Source organism: Fusarium pseudograminearum, chromosome 2 (genome assembly GCF_000303195.2).
Source record: "Fusarium pseudograminearum CS3096 chromosome 2, whole genome shotgun sequence".
Lineage (NCBI taxonomy): Eukaryota > Fungi > Ascomycota > Sordariomycetes > Hypocreales > Nectriaceae > Fusarium > Fusarium pseudograminearum.
In genome coordinates this window covers 5,359,883-5,377,018 of record NC_031952.1, presented here as the reverse complement: position 1 = coordinate 5,377,018, position 17,136 = coordinate 5,359,883, and the positions used below count along the sequence as shown (strand labels likewise).

Sequence of the window (17,136 nt, the reverse complement as noted above, 5' to 3'; positions counted from 1 at the left end):
ATAAATACTAAAAAATATAGAATTAATAAAAATTAAAGGTATTACTATAAATTCTAGCTTAAATAATTATATTCCTTATAAAAATAGTATAATTCTACTTACTATAAGGGTTTAAAATGCTATTTATAAATCTATATTTAATATAACTTTTACGCCTAATAAGGAGCCTACCTAAGCCGCTAAAAACCCTATTAACTTTATGCTTCTATATATTATATAATATATTAGTAAGGCCCTTATAACTGACTTTAATCTAGTTAACCTTTTCTATAAATTCTTATCTATTTTTATAGTAAATAGCTAGGCTTTTTAAATAAATCTAGCTAGTTATAATTATAAGGGCATTATATAAAAGGATATAATAGCTGCTAAGCTATTACTTTTCCTTAGGCTTCTTATTTATATAACTCTCTTTCCTTTAACCTATTATTATAACTTCTAAAAGGACCTTATAGTTATAGAAGAAGGTCTTTTATATTAAATAACCTATTAAATACTAAAAAATTAATTCTTCTTCCTATATTGCATTATCTAACTCTATAATACTAATACCCTTAATCTATATAAGGTTAAGCTATATAAGGTATATTAAAAGGTTAACCTATAGTTAGATATTATTAAAGCTGCCTATTTATGCCTCTATTAGCTAGAAAGCTTTATATCTATTAATAAGTATATAATCTATTATATTAAGTAAAGCGATAATACTATAAGAATACTAAAGAAACTAATTAAAAAGAGATATAAGCTTTAGGTTATTATAGAGGTAGGTTATTTTATTAATTAGTAATAGTACTTACTAAATTATAAGATAACCCCCTTATAATATTACTATTAATAGCTCTATATTTAGTCTTTTAATTATAAAATAATATTAAACCTAACCTAATTAGTTATTATTTTCCTTATAGATATACTATTAAAATTAACCTATTATATCTTTATTAATAACCTCTTCTTATTAGTAAAGCTATTTTAAGTTCTCTATAAATAAGGCTTTACTACTATAAGTATTATATACCTTAACTTAAGTATTTATTATAATCTTATAGAGTTAAAAGCAGAAGATAAAAAGGGTAAACTATAGTATACTTAGAATAACCTTTATAAGAAGACCTTACCTAATAATTAAATATCTAATATATTTCCTAGCATTTTTATATCTATTTTATTAATTTAATATTTACCTTAGGTGCTATATCTAGCTTAAAAGGATTAAAAGCTTATTATAATACTTATAACTGCCTTCTTAAGTAATAAAAAGGTTACTATATAATACTGCTATCTAGCTATAATAAATATATAAAATTAAGCTATATAAGAAGCCTTTAGTAATAAGGCTAACTGGAAAATTATAATCCTTAAGTTCTTATATATATATAATAATTATATAAATACTATAGATTATAGTAATTAGCTTTATTTCTATAATAATTAAAAGTATTAAGCTTATTATAGAAGGTATTATATTATCGCTTAAAGCTTCTTACTTAAGGTTATTATTATTAACAGCTTCCTCTTATAGGTATAATAGCCTAAAGCCTATAAGAGCTAGATAAAGTTACTTAAAGACTAGTAAATACAGCTAGCTATAGCGCTATATAGCTATTATAGCCTTAAAGCTAATAGCTAAAAGTATAATTAGGCTGCTAATATAATTATACCCTTTAATAGGTATAGGCAAGATATATATAATAACTGCAAGAAAAGCTACTATTATAGCTATAAAGGCCTTATTGAGATAGCCTTATAACCTAAAGAGAGATACCTTTAGTATATAAAGAAGGTCTATATAGAATGCAATATACCCTTATATACCTAATAGAAGTATTAGGACTTCTTCTATAATATATAATACTAGTAAATTTAAGTACTTATTCTTACGGCATCGACTGACCTTTCTGATAGGCTCTAACCCTTGCCTTGCTAATCAGGCACTAAAAGTAACAACTTTGGGTCTTAAAGAGATTAACAGGCTTTCGTAAGTCGCCTAACAGATAGCCGGTTGGCTCTGTCGTAATGTCACGCCATACTGTGGCATGCTATCCGTAAAGACAATGCTACTACGGCTCTGCCGTCTTCTTGTCTATCTGCGTATCATCCTCGGGATTACCGGTAGTCCACTATTGCCAGTATGATGTCATTGTTAGAATATTCCTTGTCCGTTGATCTGACCAAGTCTTGAATTTTGTTCCATGGCTAACATGGGCAAAGTGTTCTCTTTGACTATGAAAAAGTTAATATTGAAAGAAATGAAACCGGTGCTACCAACGATTTGACCCACAGAGACAGCGGGCCTTGTCCCAGGATGATGCCGTATCGCATAGTCCACTGTATTTACACAGCTGGCAAGTCTCGTGGAGTTCTGGAGATGCTGCACAGGGATTTTGAGAGAACCTACTAATGGAAACTCAAACAAACTTTGGCTCGAGCAACCTTCAGTCAAGAGTTCACTCTGAGTGTTCAGAAATTTTGTGTAGGAAGGATTTGTAGGACAGTTTGAGGTGAAAGACCAGATGGCAGAGGAATTATTATGATACAAGCTCGACTGCCGGATAACGGATCTTTGGCTCATTCCCTTTATACATACATCATAACAAAAATTGTTATTAATCACTTAAATACGGTGATTAATAACGAGCTTCTCGCGGCTGACCTTCCCCTGCCAAACATCACGAATTCCTTGGAGACCTTCTTCCACGCCCTTAACAACCCTGGTCCTGGGCGGTTCCCAGTACTTTTCATGATTCTCAACCAGCCATTTAATTCCTTTCTCAATACGCGCCTGCCACGTTTTCATCTTGGCCACTTCACCCTGCCTGAATTCTTCGCTCCACTCAGCACCGTCATTGATAATGTCCAGCACCTCGACAGGACGGAAGTTGAGACAAAAGGCATAAGTCGGATCTTTCTTGACTGGAAGAACAGAAGTAAGACGCAGCTCACTTGAGGGGACCTTGGGATCGCAGCATTGACGAGCCATGCTCGATGAGCTCCGGTCGTATTTTTCCTGAATTTCTTTCTCTTGCTCTTTTGTGAGGCCTTCAAAAACGCCTAGACCGGTAGAAACTGCGTCAAAGACAGTCTTTAACAACCAGCCTGAGGATTCAATCAAGGTGCGAATGTCCTGTATAACAGTTGGACTCTTGTAGTCAAAGGTGTGACTTGCACCAAGTCCCTTCAATGCCTCATGGTTTTGTGGTGAGGCAGTCGTGATAATTGGGTAGAAGCCAGCTGCTTTTGCAAGTTGGATAGCAGCTTGCCCAACGCAACCTGCACCACCCCAGACGAGGATCGGTTCATCTTTTGGGTTGTCGCCAGGAATATCAGCAGGTGCAAACCCATATCCCAGGACATTAAAGAGACCGTCCATCGCCGTGCCCCCGCCGGCGAGAAGTGTCACAGCTGTGATGGGGTCGAGATGGTCTGGCCTCAGAAACGTCATCAACGGTTCTGCGAGCAGAAAGCTCTGATGAGCGCCGAGATAATTAGGTCGACGGTCGTACATCAGTGAAATACCGAAGACATTTTGACCAATCTTAAACGGGGATTCTGGACCGACTTGCTTGACGGTTCCGGTGAACTCGTAACCAGCAACGTAGTTGGTCATATTCATGTACATGTGTCGAGTGTCGGCCGGGTTGATTCCCGAGTACTGCACATCAACCAGTGATTGTGCACTTTTTGGAATGTATGGTTCCCGAATGATGCGAGTCTCGTGGTTGCCCTCGGAGAGCATGTAGATGGCTTCGTTAGGACGGTCCATAGTGTATGTGCACTGAATGTGTCAACGTAGACGGGTAACTTATATGAGCTGAGTATGCCAAATTTATGGACTTATCAGTTGGAACCAAAGTTTCCAAGGGCTAGAACTTAGAGATTCGGATGAGGGAGTGGTTTTATAGTATCAAATGCCAAGGTAATTGGTTTAACTTCAATCCCTATAGAATAAGCTATCCCTGGTCAATAACGCCATATTTCTAGTCTTGGACGGTGTCTTGGTAACAGCCACTAACGTTATTCTTAATAATGTGACCCATGCTTAATCTCGATAACGTTAAGTGATCAAGCCAACGGAATTTCCGACAACTGAGGGAGATACCCTCCCGAAATCCAATTGGTAGGACAGTCAGCTGAATCCCTTCGACAACTTCGTCAAGGAGCACAAGGTATGTAATCATGCTCGCTCTCCTAGCTTGCAGCTGATAGAAGAACAAGGCTTCACGTCACAAAAAACACTGTCACACGTTCTTCGTACAAGATAGTAGTAATTTCATTATCGCTTCTTAGTAGAACTATCATAAATCGTACATAAATAACACCATAACTAATACAGTCTTAAGCACTATCAAACCTTACCCTTGCCCCCCTTCTCTGCCCAACAATAGAAACAGGCGGATCAGGTACGTAAGGTATCTTTTTCTCTCCCTGCTCGACCTTTGGTCTGCGAGCTATTGAGGAACGAGTCGGAATTGGTACCTGATCTTCGATATCATCGTCGTCATCATCATCATCATCATCATCATCATCATCCACGGTCTCAACAGTGGCGTAATATCTCGGTTTCATTCTCTGCTCACCACCCTCCGATAGTCTCCTACTGACACGTCGTATATTGGTGCCATGTCGCTGCTCTGATACTGCTTCACTCCTGGCGTTGTCGTATTCCATATCTCGTGCTAGACCTAGGCGTCTTGCTCGAAGGTCTTCTTGGACAGGACTATCCTGTGTCTCGTAGCCTTGAAACAGATCGTAGTCTTCCTCTAGCTCAGCGTCTGAATCGTCTGCTGCTGGCTCGGCTGCTTTGCTGGGCCTCACTCGAATACGACCCTGGTTTGATGAATGTGCTGTGTGGTGCTGGACATATTGCCGTTCCTTGGGCGTGGGCTGAGTGACAGATGCACGACGTTGCAAGACGTGTCTGCGCAAGTTGGGCTCTCGCGATGAGCTGATAGAGATGACTGTCTGGTCTGCCCTTGGAACTGAATGATCTTGTCTCTGCGAGTGGTATCTCTGTAAAATTGGACGGAGAGTCTGGCCGTTATTCGATCTGCGTTCGACTAGAAGATCCAGAATGGTGTCGAGTTTGGACTCGATTTCCTTGCTATCGCCATGCCTGATCAAGGCCCTGTTCATTTCATTCTCATTCAGCCCAATGCTGTCCTCAATTAGGGCGGCTATGTCCCTTCTCTGCGATTGTAAATACGGGTTTCGATACCCTTGTCTCTCTCTGTCTTCGAGTAGTCGATTGATAATACCCACTAAATGATCTCGTTCTTGTCTCTCAACGTCGAGCGATCTTGTCTCTTCCATAGCATATTGGCTCGTGGTTGATACACTTCTGGGTCGACGAGTTGACAAAAGCCTTCCTGGGTCAGATCTAACTTCGGAGGATCTGTCTTCGAGGTGTCTTTGAAGACCATTCAGTCCTTCCAAGACTTGGCCCATTACCAGTAGCGTTCTTTGATCGTTTGATGATGAGGTGCCGTCTGTCCTTCGACTTGGTGTTTTCTTCTTTGGAAGTCGCTCAGGGACCTCTAGTATCGCACCTCTCATGATATATTCTGGACTGGAGGCTGGCTGTCTGGGGGCTAGCGGTTGAGGAGGTGGTCGTCTAGGTGTTCGGGTCGGGTACTCAGGATATGGAGGCGGAGGGGGTGGAGGTTCGTATGTAACGGCTGTGGTGTAGTCTTGGTCAAACTCCATAGGCGGCTGGCTGTATGGTCCTGGTTGTGAATAAGGTGTCATGGTAGGAGGTGAAGTGCCAGGGAAGTAGCTGTAAGGGTCAGATGGGTAGGAGTATGAAGCAGAATAATTGGCAGGATAGGTGGAAGGTTCTCCAGGGCTTGGTTGAGGATACCATGGGCTTGGATCCTGCTGGTAAGGTTCATGCTGGCGGTAACGGTCATCACTCCGAGGAACAGGTGCGAACGGGGATTCAAGAAAACTGGGTTGTGCATCGGCAGCGTAGTTTACGTGGTAGTCGTCAGTAGAGTGTACTCGTCGCTGCCTCGGCGGGTTCCTATGATGTTGCCTGGGTGGTACTCGTTGTCTAGAACTATTCTTTTTTCTCTGTTGGTTACCTGGAAAGTCTTCTAGATACGGCGCGCGATCATCTCCAGGAGGTCGACTTTGGCCTCCTTCACTGATGCCCAGGCCTGCGCTTTGCTGCGGGGTTGATGACGCCATCGCGATACGGCTCGGGGTGTTGGTCTGAGATCTTGACAGGGCTCGCTGGGCTTGGAGAGTGTATGGAAGCAATGTCCATAACTCAGTTGTAAAATCTTGAGAAGATGTGATAACGCCAGAGATGACTTGGGGAAGAAATGACAGTCAAAGCTAGCGTTGTTAGGTTAAGAATGGAATGCTCATGAACCCTCCAACAATTAATCCTACTGAGGCTCTGCTGCCGCTGCCTTGTTCGCCCAGTGTTTACGCGTACAGGTATCGCCTTGTGTATTATATCGCACTGTCCTATTGGGGGTTTAGGTCGGGCTGCAAACACAGCATCTCTCATTAGTTGGGTTTGCATGTGCATGGCTACACAACTTGAAAGAGACATTTTGGTGAGGTTTAAGTGGTCGCGTGGATAGAGAAACAGGATTAGTGTGTGGATGGATGCCTGTGACCTGTGAGCGTGACCCTACGTAGTGAGTGACTACAGGGCGTCTTACGCCTGTAGCGAGAGATGGACAGCATGGTAGCTTTGCTGCTAGTCTGGGTAGTTCATGGCCAAGACAACCACCGCTGAGCTATCATTATGGGTGCGCACGATAAACGGTTCATCCACAGCTATCAACTCTTTATATAGATTAACCGCTGTCAGAGGGGAAACCTCTTTTTGCGTCAAGAAACTGAGGCTGTCGAAATGCAATAATCAGCAGATTGCTGACCACCAATATGCAAGCCAACCCGTGCAACTTCACATGCACTGTGACCGAGACAGTGAGGGGCCATTTCACTACATCCTTGGGCTCTCAAAGTACAATTGTGACAGTCATGATGCTCAAAAAAGTATAATTGAAGATGGAAACCCTATCCCTTGGTACAATTGTGACATGGCCTATGCTGTGAAACTGCTACGCTGCTTTGATAGCATGTACTTGGTTAACAGCAGTGGAACAAAGGGACCCATAGTTTATTACATTGAGTGACCAATATCATCCTGATGGGCCTTGACTGATGACTGCCTCCGTTTTCTTGGTCAATCATTTCTACATCAGCAGACCGAGACATTTAGCACACTTAACCGATACGAGATTGTTACCCATTGCGTTCTTCTGCTGAGTCTGGTCTTTGGCGGCCTCCTTCCGAGCAATATTGCGTAGCGCTGAGGTGGATCACACAAGCGGAGGGATGACAGAAAATTTGGTACATAAGCTTGGGATGCATGAAATAAATAGCCAAGACGGGGGGACGAATACGGCATAAGGTGACTAAATTATTTTATTCCTTGGGCACGTAGCTAGTGCACTCAGCGTGGCTCAGCGTACGAACTTTTGATCTGCTGCGCCTTTCTGCTAACTCATATTTCCCTGGTTTTTCGAGTCAAAGCCCACATTGCTTCGGCGTGAGTTAAAATTGCAGTGAAAACACAGATGTATATATTGACGGCATGTTCGTCGCCTTGTTCCTAAGGAAATCACTTGAAAATCACATCCACAAAAGAAAATGTACATGAGGCAGGCTCCGAACATCCACTGCCTTTTTAGTCAAGGCTCTCACAGTCAATATCGCCAATCACATCATGCTAGATGCCGATAGGTTGTCGTGACTTGGTTAATAATTGTACAACTAATGGTCTTCTAAAGTGTCGCTCGAATTCCATAAGAACTCACAATGCCGTATTGCCGTGATGATCGCATCCTTCCTGCCCTAAATTCTCACATTGGGACTCGACCGACGCATTGGGCTGGTTGGTGCTGAGTGAGACCGTATTTGTTGGGAGGCGTAGTTCTTCGGAACGACTATAAAACATGACATTGATCGAATTCTATAGCCAAGAACTCATTAGTATGCAATAGATCAAGATGCGAACATTTTATACACCACTCTCAGTAATTGAGTCCCTCTCGCAGTCTCGGGGCGATTCTCCAGCCATACGACACGTGAACTCTGAATCTATCAACAATGAATTCGAAACAATTTCCTACGCGAAGCATTGGCAGAACATCAATATTGCTGCAAAGAATTGGGTCACAGAACTATCGCAAGTAGGCATTGCAAAAGGCGCTGTAGTCGGGCTTTGGTAAGTCTATCTAGTATCCCCGATTAGTTCCATCTCATTGTCTTAGGATGAGGGGTTGGTCTTATGAGGACTTGCTGCATTATCTCTCACTCCAAAGAGCTGGATTTATTCCTCAATTATTCTCCATTCGTATAACAGACCCTTCCGTTGTCTATGAACTTCTTCGCAACAGCAATGCAGCTGCTCTATTATACGACCCAGTTTGTGAGCCATTAGTGAAGGGATGTCCTGTCCCAACATTCTCTACTGGTACAGTTTTGGGAAAAGATTGTCCTGCAGAAGTGCAACTCGGCACAGCCACCTCTACCGATGGCGATAGAGTCTTGGTCATCTTTCATACCTCGGGATCAACTTCTGGGATGCCGAAACTGGTTCCGCAGACAGTGCGATGGATGGACTGTTTGATCCGAAAGCACAGACATATGAACTACAAGCCTGCCTCTGTTGCGTCTTTTATGTGAGTTCCCATCCATACTACTCGGGTCATGAAGCTCATCTGTGACCTAGGGGCTCACATACTCATTTGGGCAATACGATCAATCTTTCAGGAACCTTGGCAAATGGCGGCTGCTTAATTCCACCTACTAGTATTCCCTACCCGACTTCCGAGCTTGAACACATGATATCCAAGGGAGGCCTAACTATACTAAACACTTTCCCTGCCCTTCTATCAGGGATGTTGCAAAAGGCACGTGAGAGTAGCCCGTTCCTGGAAATGCTCCAAAGCCTTGACAGTATCAACTTTGCTGGCCAGGTCCTTGAACCAAAAGACGAGGCTTGGGCCCGCCAAAATGAGATAAAGCTGATAAATCTATATGGCTCAACAGAAATTGGACTGTCGATGATGTCCTCGTTGACATCACCCCATGTATCGCCACTACCCGAGTCGGGGTGTCGGTTCATCCCCTTGAGCGAATCAGCATCTTCGCCAAACCGGCTCTTTGAGCTTATTGTTCCAGCAGAGGCGGACGAATGCCCTGATCCTCCCCTAAGAGACAAATCAGACGGCATGTTTCATACCGGCGATCTCTTCGAGCGGGTTGATGTCGATCAGTACGTCTACAAAGGTAGAGTTGACGACAGAATCAAGATGCAGCTTGCTTTGGTCTGCGACGCAGGTTCCCTAGAGTCGGAAGCAATGCAAGTATGTGAGGGCGACCTCATCAGTGCTGTTTCTGTCATTGGCTCTGGACGTCCTTCGCCAGCCATGGTAGTCGAGGCAAAGAATGATGATATCTTGCAGGCGGACGAAGATACGTTGCTGGCACTCAAGCAGCAGATCGTCCAGCGGATTGCGCCGTTTCATCAACGAAAATATCTCCATGAGAGGATTGACGATGCGCGCCTTGTTTTCGTCGTAGCGAAGGGGACTTTGCCGAGAACTGCAAAGGGGAACATTATGAGAAAGGCTGTGGAAGAGATGTTCGCGACGGAACTAGACCAGACCTACCACAATGTTTACGTGTCCAAGGCCGTATAATTTTTATGCTCAATTTTTTTATTTTCTCAGTCATGCGTGCCTTGCAAAGATATTGCAGGCACAAAATATCGTGATATTGGTTGGGGTTACTAATCAGCAAGTGAAGCCATGACAACACTAAATTGCTAGGTCAAAATAGCCACTTCCAGAAAAGCAAGCACGACACGTGGAATGCAAGGCAAATGCAGCGAAGAAAGCCAAGCTCGGAGACAAGCCACAGACGATTACAATAATGTTTGTCTCATCTCACTGCATAACAGTTGTCCTCGTCATGGCTGTAGCATGTACGTCATTGACTCAGAGAAGAGTGGTGATTCATGGTTCTCATGTCAGATAGTATATGTGCTTTGACCAGCAATAAAACCCAGTTCAGTTCTATTCCTTATTCATATCCTTAAATGAAGACCATAAACATATCCACTGGCAGAAGACTATCCACGGGGCTACTAAACCGCGCTACTCGAACTCCTGTGTTGACCAAACTCCCACTTATACAATCGCAGAACAATTGTCTTTTTTGGAGAAGGACACAGACAAATACAATGGCTTCCATAGTCGACACCGTCAAGGTAAGCTTCCCCAGTGACTTAACTTCCAGCGTTGTTATTGACCCTCCCAGAACACCATCGCCGAGAACTTTGGTGGCCCCGCTGAACAGCTTGCCACCCACCAATTCTCCCTCTCAGAAACCCCCAACCTATCCGGTAAAGTGGCTGTGGTAACGGGCGGAAGCGAAGGCATTGGCTACGGGGTTACTCATACCCTCCTTACCCACGACATCAGCAAGATCTTCATCCTTTCACTATCTGAGGAAGTCGTCAAGGGCGCCAAGAAGTCCGTAGCCGAAGAACTCGGACAGGAGAAGGCTGACCGCACAGAATGGGTCCAGTGCGATCTGAGTAACTGGTCCGAGGTCAAGAAGGCTGCCGATAAAATCAAGAACTCAACTGATCGGCTTGATATTCTTGTCAACAACGCTGGGCGGGGCATCCAGACTTATCAGCTTTCGTCATATGGTGTTGATCAGCACATGGCCACGAACCATTTTGGTCATGTGCTTCTTACATCGTATCTCCTAGAGCTTCTCAAGAAGACTTCCGAGAAGCACGGCACTGTGAGAATTGTGAACCAAGCTTCCAATGCCCACCAGGGTGCTCCCAGCGACGTCAAGTTTGAGAGCCTGGAAGAGCTCAACACCGACCTTGGACCAAACCCTCAGTACGGACGATCGAAATTGGCAAACATTCTGTATACTCGCTACTTCGATCGTAACGTGACCAAGGCTGGCTCGCCCAAGATTCTGATGAATGCTACTCATCCTGGCTTCGTCAGCACGAGACAGAGCTTGGAGCACATTCATGAAGCGTACGTATCCCATTCCCTTGTGTGCCTGATAGACCCTCTGATACTTGTTACAGGTACCCTCTTGCTGGATACGCGATGTCCGTCGGCATGGAGCCTTTCAAGAAGGACCAATTCCAGGGCGCTACCAGCGCAGTGTACGCCGCAACGATGACTGACAAGTCGGGCCAGTATATTTGCCCTCCTGCTGTGCCGGAGCAAGGCAATGAGAAATCGCAGGATGAGAAACTTGGTGACCAGTTGATGGAGTTGACTAGAAAGATCATCAGCGAGAAGTTTGAGTCTTTTGATGACCGCAAATTTTACTAGACAAGCTAGGACAGGAAAATGATGGGGGCTATACAGGTAACCACTATTTAAGATTATGTCAATAAACGTCTTTAACTATTTACCATGGTTGCTTTGAGACTTCAAACTGTAGTATAGAGAGTTTAAGACTATAATAGTGTGTCAATAATGTCTCAATAACTAATTGGTGTTTGTTTGTTGAAGGTATTGTCCATGTGCTAAACCCTACCCTAAATCGTGCTATGTATTAAATTATTATCAATTGGCGGCTAGACTTAGAAACACTGAAGAATGCAATAAGACATTAATAAACACAGGTAAGTCTGGAAGCAGGACTAGTAAAGCAGTCTTCAAGTTATACTTTAATCTGCTTGTTGTAGAGTACACTTTAATAATGAGAGGGCTGAGTTAGAAGACTGGGGGGAGGTTTGAGTTAGGCGAAGTTGCTGCCGGTAAGTTGATACCAAATATGCAACTGATATATAGCGACTTTACTGAACTCGTTGTAAATAAAGCTCAAGGTCCTATAGTCTAGTGGTTAGGACGTTGGATTTTGATCATCGATCGAAAACATCTTCCGAAGTCCCCGGTTCGAACCCGGGTAGGACCTCTTCTTTTGCTTGTTGTTCCACATAAATGTCTCCTCTTTTTATCACACGTCGTTCAGTTTTATCGTCATGTCAGGACCACATCAAGGATCCATTCTTAACTCCACCATGTCGAGTCATTGTGGGTTGATCTTTAACCAATAAAGGACTCACCGGTCTTGAGTCTTTTTTCTTCCGTTTGCCCCAAGTTAGCTTCTCCGCCTCGTTCCACGGCGTCCCCATTGGTTCAGGTCGTGGGAAAAAAAGCATCATTTGTTCATTTATTTTTGCAATACATACTCTCAAGTATCTCAAGTACAGTCCCTTTCACTCGTTTACTAACAGTCAATGATATCTCGTCATGGCACGCGCCATGGGCTGGCATAAGCCCGAGAACTTTGCTGGCTCGTCGATACGCGCCATTCTTGTCGGTTTGTTTGTGTCCTCAGGGGGTTTGCTTTTTGGCTACGATGTGGGGTGAGTTGATCTTTCTCGAATTATTCTCTCGTAAAATATCTTGTTGTCTACCTATCGTTTCTTCTTTTGGAGAAGTCGTTGCGGCGCGGTCATGCAGGCTTGTGTGACGCGACTTGAACAAGTACTTCAGACCTCGTCGCTCTATTCTTGACGCGTCGCGCGATGCATACCTTATCATCTTTACCCCTTCACTTCCTCACACATATGTCATCGAACTCAACTAACAATGGCCTGTTTCTTTCATCAGAGTCATCAATGGCGTCCTTGCCATGGACGTCTTCCAGAACGACTTTGCCACCGATCAAACCTGTAGAGACGAAAATGACCACATTGATCTATGTCCCATAGACTCATCTCTTATCGTCGCTATTCTTAGCGGCGGAGCTGTTGTAGGCTCAATACTTGCCGCCCCAGCTGGTGATAGTATCGGTCGACGCAAAACGTTATTTCTTGCTGTTGTGACGTTTTGTATCGGGGCTATCTTTCAGGTGTGTGCTCAAGCAACTCCCATGTTATTGGTTGGCAGGTAAGTTCAAATCTCCTCAACACTTTTATTACCATCATGCTGACTGTTGGTGCTTTATAGGGCCTTAGCAGGTGTTGCTGTAGGAGCTACATCAGTTCTCGTGCCTCTTTATCAATCTGAGACGGCACCAAAATGGATCAGAGGAAGCATCATCTGCGCTTATCAACTCTCTATCACGGTTGGAATTCTCGGTGCAACCATTATCAACGTCATTACATCAGGAATGAACAGCGCAGCCGCCTACCGTATCCCTCTAGGATTGCAACTCGTGCCCGGTGTTATTCTCGCATTTGGTATCATGTTACTCCCAGAGACGCCTCGATTCTTGGTCAAAAAAGGACGAAACGACGACGCTGGGATTTCCCTCAGTCGGTTCCGCAGGCTTGACATTACTCACCCTGCTCTTGTGAACGAACTACAGGAGATCATCGCCAACCATCAGTATGAGATGACACTCGGTCATGATACATACCGAGCTCTTTTCACAAGTAACTCCTCTCTTGGACATCGGACCCTGACGGGATGTGTATTGCAAATGCTGCAGCAACTCACCGGCATCAACTTCGTCATGTACTACGGTACAACATTCTTCAGTAGATCCGGTGTCAGTAATCCGTTCATCATTAACCTCGTCATGATCATCGTCAATTGTGTCTGCACAATACCTGGTCTCATCGTTATCGAATCGTGGGGAAGACGAAAGCTCCTTATGGCTGGTGCATTGGGTATGGCAGTATGTCAGTTTATCATCGGCGCCGTATCTACAGCAAACGAGAAGTCATCCCAAGACCTCGGAAACGCGTCCAACATGGCACTTATCGTCTGCTGTGCGATAAATGTCTTCTTTTATGCTTCATCATGGGGACCTGTCACTTGGGTCGTTACTTCAGAGATCTTCCCTCTCAAGTTGCGCGCAAAAGCAATGTCGGTGTCAACAACAGCGAACTGGCTCTTGAACTTTGCCGTAGCTTATGCACCTCCTTTTATACTGGGAAGAAGGGCCGACGCGTTTGGGTTGAAAATCTTCTTCATTTGGGGTACCTTTTGTATCCTTGCTATCGTCTTCGTCTGGTTCATGGTGTATGAAACAAGTAGGATGACACTAGAACAGATTGACGAGATGTACGAGCGCGTGAGTCACGCGTGGGAAAGCCCAGGTTTCAATCCAAGCTGGAGCTTCCAAGAGATGCACAATACTGGGTGGGCAGCCAATGGGCAAGCAGAGCTACAGAGTGCTACTTCGACGTCCAACAATATCAGTTCTTCAAATACAGAAGATGGGGGCAATGATCGGCACTCGATACACTCAAACGCTCCCCCGAATTCTGCGACTCCCATAGCCAATGTCGATTTTAGTTATTAGCACAATAGACCAAATAGAATCTAGTTTTCATGTCAGTTGATCTAGGAACGGGCGACATGTCCACCAACAGCCCAAAACGGCCATGGATGGGATTAACAGGGAATATTAGGAACCCTGAAAAGCGACGATAATGATGCACAAAGGTATGATGACTCAGGTGCTTGACCTTGCTGGCAAATCAATGTAGCTTCAACCCTGCAGCGCCTCCATTCTTGGCAGAGATGTAACCGGAAGGGTTCTATCCGTTGAACAACGGAGACAAACATTCCCGCCATGCTGTTTTTGGAAGTGAAGTAGAACCGGCAATCGATACGCAGTAGAAAGTGAATCAGGTTTCCCTTCTGGATCTACATCGATATCCGCCTTCTCCGTCTGATCGAGTTCGAGATCTTCAGTTGCCCAAAACTCAAAAACATGGCAAAGCAGGAATTTGTTCAGCCTATCAATTAGCGCAACTTGGCATCTCAATATCATCCGACCAGTAACTCCGATGCCCTTGCCGTTCTCGAAGGTCTTTCTCTTTGTGCATGTAAGACATGGTGACATGCTAATCAAAATCAGCATTCCAGTGGCAGTCAGCTCAACCTTCTAGAACAAAGGATGATCGTACGTGGCCCAATTAGAGTTTGGGAATCACCGCAACCGTCAACGGACATCATCCGGTGGCGCAACGGAAGGGAATCTTATTAGTGGCTGAAACTTGGAGAGCAGACGATTGTCCATCCCTTGCATCCTGGCATTCCGTGACGACGATGGCGTTTTTTGCCGTTCTGGCAGTGAATTTGCCGATGTGTCACTTGTGATCTGTAATCTGCATGAGTCCAAAGTCGAGGCCTTTATTATTCGCGAGTGTTGATTGACTATTGAAGTTTTGCACCTTCAAAGTGGTGTTTATAAGTTGTTCTAGATAGTGATGAAGGTTTATGTCTTGGTGGCAATGTAACTGGGCTGGTCGAGCATAGAGTACACCCGCTTCAAACCGCTACTGAAATGCTTCCAGAAGAGATCGCTTCAGTGAGGTGTCATTAAGAGTAGTGTAAGATATTCTATGTTTAGAGACTTAATAACCGACATCGCTAAGTTGAACATCCAATCGATATTATGCAAAGGAAAACATTGTAGCATAACACCCTTGGGCCATTTGCCGCTCATGACAGTAAAAGCCAAGTAAAAACAATCAAGGTACAAGATGCATGTTAACAAAAAAGAGGTGGTATTATCTTTGCCTTGTCTTCAAGGCTGTCATCGAAACAGAACTCCGTATAGAACTAGCTGGCGTAGAGCACATTGGAGGTCGGCCCTCCTCTTGCTTCTGTCGCCGATCAAACTCCTTGAGAAATGTATAGACACTACCAAGAGGCATATACTCGAGCAAAGGCCTGAGCTCACTCGGAAACATTTCCGCGCCGTGGTCCTTGATGTCCTCATTCACGCGGTTGAGACGCAGAATCTGCATCCAAGACACGATGCCATCGCCCATCATGAACGTGGGGAACGCTGCCATCGAAATGTCATCAAGGATCCATGTATTACGGAAATATGGCCTGTTGAGAAACCCGGAGATAGCCTTGTAGCTGGGTACCTCTGTAGGATCAGTGATTCCCTCAGGAATGTCGCTAAGATGAGCAACGGGACCCATCCACTGAAGAATGGGCGCGTAGTTCTTCGGGTTCGCTTCACGGTCACCGGGTTCTCCGAAGTTGGCAGGCATGCAGCTATCCCACGCTCTGATGATCTCGATGGCGAGGTCAGATGTCGAGTCCTTGGGGCCTAGCCATCCTACCACCAACCTCGCCTGGCGGTATGCGCGAGCCATGGAGGCGCGACGCTCGGCCTGCTCACGCTTGTTTCGCCTGTCGATGCATAATAGATCGACCCAGATGCGCAAAGGAGGTTGTTTGTCTGCCTTGGCAGAGCCTGGATCGACGAGTTTCTTGAGAAATGTCCTTAGCCAGCCGGGACGCTTTGTTGTGGGTGAAGGCGGCGGAGATTCTTGTTGTTGGTCTTGGGCTGTGGCGTTATTATTTCTTTGGAGTTCGAGGTCGAGCGCCGATGTAGAGTGTGCGGTGGAAATCCGCCTGCCTAGAAAGACATCACGGACATAGCGTAGTGCCTCAGCAAGATCTAGTGGGATGGCGACCTTATTGCCGTTGAGGATGATGGTTTCTGTATTTGTGATGTCACCATACAGGGCTGAGAGGCCCATGTAGTCAGGAGAATCGGTCAGTTTCTCATGAACGAGGCGACAGACTACACGGTCGTTGATGTCGTTGGTGGGAGATGGCTGCAGCTCTAGCAACCTCACTTCGCGGGCTGATAGATCAATGGATCGGTATTGGATCGAAGAGAGTCCGTCGGATGGAGCCATTAGTTAGATCAGTGGTAAGCAGGTGGACTCTGCAATGTCTTGGTGTGGTTGTGGAGGGTTGGTTCGATAGTTGTTGGTCACAGACTCGTTGTCTGCAGTAGTCTGCAGGGAGGGGAGGGGAGGGGAGGGTGCAGCGTAGATGGATGTTGCAAGTTGAAGAAATGGAGAACAAAAAAGACCAGACCAGACCAGACCAGATCGAACGTGGGAGAGACACAGTAGTAGTGGTAGTAACAGCAGTACTTGTTTTATTCGTAGTTTACTGACAAGAACTTAACCAACCAGCAAAGCAGAAGAAAAAGCAAAACGGGGAAGCAGAAGAAATAGAGAAGAAGAAAAGAAGAAAACCTGCCAAGGTCATGGAATGCGGCCCAATACAATATGTTCCACTAAGATGCCGGGTTTGGACATGGTAGGAATGGTAATCTGGCAATGAT

The 17,136-nt window shown here is 44.7% G+C and overlaps 6 protein-coding genes across 6 annotated transcripts, besides 10 other annotated features; 3 read left to right on the top strand and 3 right to left on the bottom strand.

Annotated features, from left to right (window-relative positions):
• Nucleotides 1–37: part of a repeat region that runs on past the window's edge.
• A 169-nt stretch (nt 38–206) lies between these two features.
• Nucleotides 207–227: a repeat region.
• A 628-nt stretch (nt 228–855) lies between these two features.
• Nucleotides 856–879: a repeat region.
• A 274-nt stretch (nt 880–1,153) lies between these two features.
• Nucleotides 1,154–1,186: a repeat region.
• Nucleotides 1,187–1,290: 104 nt separating this feature from the next.
• Nucleotides 1,291–1,312: a repeat region.
• A 57-nt stretch (nt 1,313–1,369) lies between these two features.
• Nucleotides 1,370–1,440: a repeat region.
• Nucleotides 1,441–2,617: 1,177 nt separating this feature from the next.
• Nucleotides 2,618–3,766, bottom strand: FPSE_12182 (uncharacterized protein; the record flags this gene model as incomplete). The annotated part of the gene is made up of 1 exon (XM_009265299.1): nt 2,618–3,766. One exon carries the CDS (start codon nt 3,764–3,766, stop codon nt 2,618–2,620), a length of 1,149 nt encoding a protein of 382 aa, XP_009263574.1.
• Nucleotides 3,767–4,338: 572 nt separating this feature from the next.
• Nucleotides 4,339–6,189, bottom strand: FPSE_12183 (uncharacterized protein; the record flags this gene model as incomplete). Its single annotated transcript, XM_009265300.1, has 1 exon — nt 4,339–6,189. The coding sequence occupies one exon, from the start codon at nt 6,187–6,189 to the stop codon at nt 4,339–4,341; it is 1,851 nt and encodes a 616-aa protein (XP_009263575.1).
• Nucleotides 4,492–4,533: a microsatellite.
• A 1,650-nt stretch (nt 6,190–7,839) lies between the features above and the next one.
• FPSE_12184 (uncharacterized protein) lies at nt 7,840–9,728 on the top strand (the record flags this gene model as incomplete). The annotated part of the gene is made up of 4 exons (XM_009265301.1): nt 7,840–7,915; nt 8,059–8,248; nt 8,421–8,705; nt 8,837–9,728. The coding sequence occupies 4 exons, from the start codon at nt 7,840–7,842 to the stop codon at nt 9,726–9,728; spliced, it is 1,443 nt and encodes a 480-aa protein (XP_009263576.1).
• A 542-nt stretch (nt 9,729–10,270) lies between these two features.
• Nucleotides 10,271–11,399, top strand: FPSE_12185 (uncharacterized protein; the record flags this gene model as incomplete). Its single annotated transcript, XM_009265302.1, has 3 exons — nt 10,271–10,297; nt 10,348–11,093; nt 11,147–11,399. 3 exons carry the CDS (start codon nt 10,271–10,273, stop codon nt 11,397–11,399), a joined length of 1,026 nt encoding a protein of 341 aa, XP_009263577.1.
• A 927-nt stretch (nt 11,400–12,326) lies between these two features.
• FPSE_12186 (uncharacterized protein) lies at nt 12,327–14,331 on the top strand (the record flags this gene model as incomplete). The annotated part of the gene is made up of 3 exons (XM_009265303.1): nt 12,327–12,442; nt 12,690–12,968; nt 13,029–14,331. 3 exons carry the CDS (start codon nt 12,327–12,329, stop codon nt 14,329–14,331), a joined length of 1,698 nt encoding a protein of 565 aa, XP_009263578.1.
• A 1,216-nt stretch (nt 14,332–15,547) lies between these two features.
• On the bottom strand, nt 15,548–16,699 carry FPSE_12187 (uncharacterized protein; the record flags this gene model as incomplete). Its single annotated transcript, XM_009265304.1, has 1 exon — nt 15,548–16,699. The coding sequence occupies one exon, from the start codon at nt 16,697–16,699 to the stop codon at nt 15,548–15,550; it is 1,152 nt and encodes a 383-aa protein (XP_009263579.1).
• Nucleotides 16,700–16,806: 107 nt separating this feature from the next.
• Nucleotides 16,807–16,828: a microsatellite.
• A 46-nt stretch (nt 16,829–16,874) lies between these two features.
• Nucleotides 16,875–16,897: a microsatellite.
• An 89-nt stretch (nt 16,898–16,986) lies between these two features.
• Nucleotides 16,987–17,046: a repeat region.
• Nucleotides 17,047–17,136: the final 90 nt, after the last annotated feature.